This window comes from Esox lucius, chromosome 9, assembly GCF_011004845.1.
Source record: "Esox lucius isolate fEsoLuc1 chromosome 9, fEsoLuc1.pri, whole genome shotgun sequence".
Classification (NCBI taxonomy): domain Eukaryota; kingdom Metazoa; phylum Chordata; class Actinopteri; order Esociformes; family Esocidae; genus Esox; species Esox lucius.
This window is the reverse complement of record NC_047577.1, coordinates 9787520-9795121: the sequence shown is the minus strand read 5'-3', so window position 1 is coordinate 9795121 and position 7602 is coordinate 9787520. Positions and strand designations below refer to the sequence as shown.

Sequence of the window (7602 nt, the reverse complement as noted above, 5' to 3'; positions counted from 1 at the left end):
TATCTCCTCACCAACGCCTGACGACGAGGCCAGTCCATCAGAAGAATGAGAAAAAGGATATTCGATCAAATGGACGAGGATAAAGCAGTTTATCAAATCTCTGGCTACTGAGTTTGGGTGGGGCTGACAACGTGACTTACCTCCTTTCACTCCGAGCGTTAACGCGCACTCACACCCATGCACACACGCACACACACACATTTGATGACACAGACGAGTCTCCAACTCCAACCAATAACCTCAGGTGGTTCACTCAGGCTGATCTGAAGAACTCTGAATCCATGATATTTATTCATGTTGTTAGCCTAATGCCTGATGTGAGTTTAACCTAAGAAACGTTGCATCATAGCATACAACACACACACACACACACACACATAGAAAAAAAGAAAGAGCGCAAAAGAGAGAAAGAGAGAACACGAATACTCCTCCCTTTCGTGATCTGCTGTGTGTCCATCTTTCCAGGAATTGATAATCTGCTATAATCCAGAACTGAATTCCTACTGTGTATCCCACAGGCCTCTAGGCTCAGTGAACTGGACTCTTTGTTCTGAGTTCCTCCAACAATTCCCTATGAAATGACCATCTGTAAACAAACAAAAACAGAGCAGCGAAATTAAAAATCTGTCCACGTTTGTACTACGCAGTGGTGACATCAAATTTAATATCTGCATTTACTGTTTCACCTGGGTTTTAAAAATGAATGAAATAGCGTAACAGTGAATCATGAATTGCCACTTATTAATGTATAGTGGAGAAACTTTATGTCTGAATAGAGTTAGCATTCATTGCACACAGTTATTTTTCAAGCAGAAGGCAATAGCTTCATTATATCTTAAGTTCTGTATTACACATTATCAGACAAAAAGGTAATATTGTTTCATTGAAGAGAATTGGCAATATTTCACAATGCCACTTTGCGGTTTATTCGAATGAGCAACAAGAGGTTGCTTCTTTTTATTATTATTTTTATTTATTTTTTACATCCGGACCGTAGCAGGTGGGCCGTGGACACTGCCAAACATAAAGAGCTACGGGGTAGGAATCGCTGTCTGTTGTCAATGAACGGACGGCTTCAATGGCGGCTCCTAGAGAAGCTTCCGCGTACGTAAAAAAACCCATCCGAAGTGAGACGGCTCGTCAAAACGCGAGGTAGACTTGTAAAGATAACGAGTTGTTTTTAAATGTGTCTCCAATTACGCTTTCCAGGGATACTATGATGCATCTGGTTGTTCCGTCTTGTTAGGTTTTTAGACACAATTTCACTTCCTCCACAGATCTGCTTTCATTGACTCTTGTCAATTTAACGTTATTTAACATTGTAGTGTTTAGGACTATTTAAAGCCGCGTAGTAAACGAATGAATAACAACAAAATATGTTATTGGCCACCACTGACACTTGAAACCTGATTGAATCTTTTGTACCCGTTTATCGTCACTGCTCTGTTTTGTTCTATTTTCAGACTCCAACATTATCGAGATTACACATACTACACACACATCATAAAGATTCAGCACCTAAATATGGGACAAATATTGGGAGTGCACATTTGGCCTTAAATCACACTTTTTTCCCATATCCTTTTTCTAATAATTGTCTTGCCCCTCTAAATTCTGTAATGTTTGTACATTTTGTAAAGCCTTTTATTATATGTTGTCGTTGGAACAACTTGACAGCAGATTCAAGAGGAAAATTAAGACGTGTCCAAATCTCGCCATACCGTTCTGCTCGTATTACACTGCTCGTTCAACCAGGACATTTTAAACCAGCAGCCTTGCTGGAGCTGAACACTTTCCCAACCACGACTGAGCTCACAGGCACCCGACCTACCACAAGGGGTTACTAGAGCAAGACAAGAAAGGTTTCTAACCGACATCCACCCCTGTTCCAAACGATTTAAATGGATGTATATCTAATATGATGCAATCAGTTTTGATAATGCCAAACAAGCAATTTCGTGTGCGAGTCCACTAAAGTTATTCTATAAAAGCTCTGACGAATATATATACATATCATAAACATTTGCACTACTCGTCTATATTGGAATGTTAGCCAGAGATTGATCAGACAGGAAGTCTAATATCTCTATGAAGACCCTTGCAAGATTGATCGAGAGGCTTCTAAACCAATGGAGAGGACGCTAACCTAAAGCAGGCGGGGTTTCCTGTTGAGGGAATCAGTTTGTTGCTATGGTTGAAAATGTCTCCTTAACAACCGGACTGAAAGTGGAGTAAACTTCGGGTTTGTTATCTTACTGTGCGTAAGTAGAAAATGCAATACCTTTATGAAACGTGATGTTAGCTATTTCTGCAATATAATCACAGACGTAAACACTGGAAAGTCGGAATTCAAGTGACTTTGGAAGAGAATACCACGTCCAATAGTCTGCTAATGCTAACTAGCTAGAGTAACGTTATAGTTGCTAGCTAGCTGGTGTTAGGGAAAGCGAGCCGGACAGCTCCTGTAACCGTAGCAAACATTAACTCCCCATCAAAACAAATCGCACCAGCTACATATACGTCATGTTCAACACTAATATTAAGTTTGGATAGCAGTCTGGTTAGCCATTTACCGTTACATGTAGCTGGCATACTTGTTTCACATACATGCCCAGTATGAGTTGAGCTAGCAAATTTAGCTTGTACAGTAATAAGCTATCGTTAATCAGTAACAAGGGTTTCAATCATAGATAAGTAACACACCATCTCCACCATTAGGTAAGCTTAGAAGATTTACACACAGTTTCTGATTACTGTGCAGGTAGCTAACTACTGTTGCGTCTTAAAACAGCCTAGCTAGCAACGTTTTCATCGTTGTGTATTTCTTTGCAGCTGTCTGCTACTGGTGGAATGGCAGAGACGGCAGAAAGCAAGAAAGAAGAGGCAGACTACAAAAGGCTCCACAGCTTTCCTCTTATTAGGGTACTGCGTGTGTGTGTGTGTGTGCGTGCGTGTGTGTGTGTGTGCGAGAGATAGCGAGTGTGGTTGTTTGTGACGTTGTTGTTTTCTTCAGCATACAGATATGCCAGAGGAGATGAGGGTGGAAACCATGGAGCTCTGTGTCACTGCCTGTGAGAAGTTTGCCACCAACAATGAGGTGTGTGTGTGTGTGTGTGAAATGCCTAATTAATATCACACCTAGTTTTTTATTTTATTTGGGTATACAGCTGTCAACATGGACTGTTTGCCTGTAGTCGGCAGCTTCCCAATGTCCCAGTAGTTCCCAATGGTATCCTCTCTCTTTCTCCTCTCCCTCTCTCTCAGAGTGCGGCAAAGATGATCAAGGAGTCGATGGATAAAAAGTTTGGCAGCTCATGGCACGTTGTGATCGGGGAGGGCTTCGGCTTCGAAGTGACGCACGAAGTCAAAAACCTACTCTACATGTTCTTTGGAGGCAGCTTGGCCGTGTGTGTCTGGAAGTGCTCCTAGCATCAGCACATCTTATCTATCTTATCTTATCTATCTTATCTATCTATATTTCTATCTATCTCTTTCTCCCTCCATCTGAATTGAATTGCCACATCCCTTCCAATTTGACTTATTCTTTCAAATGGTGTGTGTATGTGGTTGTGTGGGTGGGTGGGTGTCTGTGTTGTGAACTCACACATTAATTGCGGTTAGGGTCCCTAATGCCCTTATTCTTACATGTTCTTTGGGAGCTGAATGCAGTGTGTGCATGTGTGCATGTTTGTGTGTGCTGGACACACATTTTTAGAAAGGATTTCTTAACCCCTTCTTTAGTTTGAACAAATCTTGTCTTTGGAATCCCGAATATCTGCAGTCCAATTTTTGTCATTCTCTTTCTTCTCACTCACTCACATTTTTTATATTTTATAATTGTAAGTATATGTGTAAATATTTTGATGCTGATTATTATTAGATTTTACTTTAGTTTTTTTGACAGGCTGTTTTTTATGTCTGATTGTTAGGTAAATGGCACAGAAACAAAACCGATAACTTTGACAAAACCTTTTAGTATTTGTTACGGACAGGTTTAAACTTGCAATTCGATGCAGTAAATCTCTGTTTTAAATGAACTGTAATAAAACCTACTAAATTGTACAAAGAAATAATGTTTCCTGTGTATGTTTGTGTGATAACAGTACTGTTTAAAAGGGTCAAACCATTTCCATTTGCAGGTCACTGCATGAAAGCGGCTCTTTTGGAATTGCAGATTGGTTAATGAATTGGCAAGAATTTAAATGGAAATAACCACAACCCTGTATATTTATGGGGCTTATAAGGTGTTCCTTTTGTCTTTCACACCTTTTTTTCTTAAACATGTCTCCTTCTCTCCCCACTTTTACAATTGAGTGAATAAGTATTGACCCCCCAAGAATGTATTCACATTTTCCTGTGTTATAATCTGGTTTGATTAAAGATGTATTCAGGGATTTTTGGCCACCGGATGTAGAAGGAAGTAGAACTAGATGCGGTGTCGAGACAATACTAGTCCCTAAAAATTGTGTATAGAGATGCTTTTTTTGGAAACCTGGCAGAGGGAGATTTTACCTGAAAAAAGAAGAGTTTGAGAGATGGACAGATCTTTTCCATCAGATAATTGCACAGGTAGAGTTGCTATCTGGACACAGGCAGCTGTTTACTCAAAGACTGACCTCAGCTCAGGTCACCTTGTCCTTTAAACACATACACATGCACACACTGAACGTAAAAATAGCAAACATGTTTGGGGTGTTTTGAGCATTTATGTCACCTTAGGAGCCCTATTTGATCTTCATTTATAATTCAGATTGATGCTTTATATACATCGCCTCCTCTCTGTACAGTAGATATAAAATGTCTACACAGCCCTGTTAAAATGCCAGGTTCTTGTGATGTAAAAGAATGATACAATGATAAATTATGTCAGAACGTTTTCCACCTTTAATGTGACCTATAATGGGAACAATTCAATTGAAAAACAATCAGAAATCTTTGAGAGGGAAAAATAAGAAAAAAAACAACTCAATAACCTGGTTGCGTAAGTGTGCACACCTTTAAACTAATACTTTGTTGAAGCACCTTTTGATTTTATTACAGCACTCAGTCTTTTTGGGTAGGAGTCTATAAGCATAGCACATCTTGACGTGGCAATATTTGCCCACTCTTCTTTGAAAAAGCGCTCCAAATCTGTCAGATTGTGAGGACATCTCCTGTGCACAGCCCTCTTCAGATCACCCCACAGATGTTCAATTGGATTCAGGTCTGGGCTCTGGCTGGGCCATTCCAAAACGTTAATCTTCTTCTGGTCAAGCCATGCTTTTGTGAATTTGAATGTGTGCTTTGGGTTGTTGTCGTGCTGAAAGGTGAACTTCATCTTCAGCTATCTAACGGATGCCTGAAGGTTTTGTGCCAACATTGCCTGGTATTTGGACCTGTTCATAATTCCCTCCACCCTGACTAAGGCCCCAGTTCCAGTTGAAGAAGAACAGCCCCAAAGCAGGATGCTGCCACCACCATGCTTCACTGTTGGTATGGTGTTCTTAAGGTGATGTGCAGTGTTGTTTTTGTGCCAAACATACCTTTTGGAATTATGGCCAAAAAGTTCCACCTTGGTTTCATCAGAACATAACACATGTTTGGTTTTGCAAACTTCTGCTGGGCTTAGCTGTTTGTCTTTGTAAGAAAAGGCTTTTGTTTTGCCACCCTACCCCATAGCCCATTCATATGAAGATTGTTGTCACATGTAGCACACAGCCAGTACTTGCCAGAAATTCCTGCAGTTCCTTTGATGTTGCTGTAGGCCTCTTGGAAGCCTTCCTGACCAGTTTTCTTCTCGTCTTTTCATCAATTTTGGAGGTACGTCCAGTTCTTGGTAATGTCTCTGTTGTGCCATATTTTCTCCACTTGATGATGACTGTCTTCACTGTGTTCCATGGTATATGTAATGCTTTGGAAATTCTTTTGTACCCTTCTCCTGACTGATATCTTTCAACAATGAGATCCCTCTGATGCTTTGGAAACTCTCTATGGACCATGGCTTTTGCTTTGAGATGTAACTAAGAAAATGTCAGGAAAATCCTACTACAACAGCTGAACTTTATTTGTGATTAATCAGAGTCATTTTAAATTATGGCTGGTGTGTAATTATTTGTTTGAATGTGATTGGTTAATTCAGAACACAGCCACATCCCCAGTTATAAGTGGGTGTGCACACTTATGCAACCAGGTTATTGTAAGGTTTTTATTTTTCCCTTTTCCCCCTCGAAGATTTCAGTTTGTTTTTCAAATGAGTTGTTCACGTTATAGATCACATTAAAAGTGGAAAAGAATCTGGATTTATCTTTGTCTCATTCTTTTACATCACAAAAACCTGGCATTTTAACAGGGGTGTGTAGACTTTTCATATCCACTGTGTGTGTGTGTGTTTCTTCTTCATCCTCGCTCTCTCTGCTCTGCTGTGACATTAATAAATGAAAACCAAAGAGTCATTCTTTGCCCACGGCCCAAAGAATAAATCTCAACAACACATTAATGTTCAGACGATGCAGCGATACACGTTGTCATCATAACATGGTGTATCATTACACTGGTAAGCCGTTATTAACTATTACAGGTATTGAATGGAAGCTGTATAACTACATCGTTATCGGATCCAACAGGGCAACCCTGAATGAAGTAGCAACTGTTTTTGAGGAATATCCTGACATTAATTTATACCGCTGGTTTTAGTCATTTGTCTAGATCTGATTAGACTCTGTTTAAAGCAATTCCAAATCTGGGCCCGAAATTTAACTGATTAAAATTTAATTTAAATTTAATTTCATACAAAATGCATCAGAATCCTTGCTGCAGTATCTGAGAGAGAGAGAGAGAGAGAGTGTGTTTGTGTGTGTATGTGTGTGTGCGCGCGCATGCGTGTGTGCGTGTGTGTGTCATGATAGAAAACAAGTCACAGTGTTCAAAGACTACACAAAAGAGTAGCATATAAAGATGACAAAAAAAATGGATGAGACAGCGTGAGAAGATGTGAAGAGATGGCAGTGGATGAATTTTTCATCCGCTCTGTGTCAGTGGCATTCTACTGGGGAGTGGTGAAGCATAATCACTGTGAGCGTCTATGCCTGTGTGTGAGCGTGTGCAAGTGCCTTAGTGTGTGTAAACGTTTCTGTACATATAAGTACACAAGTATATGTGTAGGTGTAGGCAAATGTGTGTGTGTGTGTCTGTGTGTATGTCCCCAAAGGAGCATAGTCAAACAGTACATTGTTTTCTGAACTGTGTGGATGTTACATCACCAGAACAAATGAGAGAATTACACAGAACTAGATGGATTCAGCTTGATGGAAAAAGTGAAGATATTCTTCCTTTACATTCCCTCTCTCTTTCACACACACACAAGCCAGAAACTCAGGTTACCCTTCGCAACCCACAACATACCAGTTTTTGTTACTCAAATGTTTTCTGAGGGCTGTAAGAAAATAGATTGTTTTCTGAGGGCTGTAAGAAAAGAGATTGTTTGAGTCAAACACCCAATTGAAATGGAGAGGAGGCGGTGCTCATGAACATTTCAAGCTGGATCGAAAGAGCAAGTGAATGTAATCTAGACCCAAAATTCCCCACTGAATATTCACTACATCACATCCCATTTAACATGTAATC

At 40.0% G+C, this 7602-nt stretch overlaps 1 protein-coding gene across 4 annotated transcripts; it reads left to right on the top strand.

Annotated features, from left to right (window-relative positions):
• Positions 1 to 1049: 1049 nt before the first annotated feature.
• Positions 1050 to 4067, top strand: dnal4 (dynein axonemal light chain 4). 4 transcript variants are annotated; one of them, XM_010872689.5, is made up of 4 exons: positions 1050 to 1152; positions 2833 to 2922; positions 3014 to 3097; positions 3265 to 4067. In XM_010872689.5, exons 2-4 carry the CDS (start codon positions 2851 to 2853, stop codon positions 3427 to 3429), a joined length of 321 nt encoding a protein of 106 aa, XP_010870991.1. In that variant the 5' UTR covers positions 1050 to 1152; positions 2833 to 2850; the 3' UTR covers positions 3430 to 4067.
• Positions 4068 to 7602: the final 3535 nt, after the last annotated feature.

Bases quoted from the DNA above. Each gene is read 5' to 3' on its own strand.
- dnal4 (XM_010872689.5), top strand. From the start codon at position 2,851: ATGGCAGAGACGGCAGAAAGCAAGAAAGAAGAGGCAGACTACAAAAGG. The intron at 2,923-3,013 runs GTACTGCGTGTG...TGTTTTCTTCAG, and splicing joins ACAGCTTTCCTCTTATTAGG to CATACAGATATGCCAGAGGA. The intron at 3,098-3,264 runs GTGTGTGTGTGT...CCTCTCTCTCAG, and splicing joins AGTTTGCCACCAACAATGAG to AGTGCGGCAAAGATGATCAA.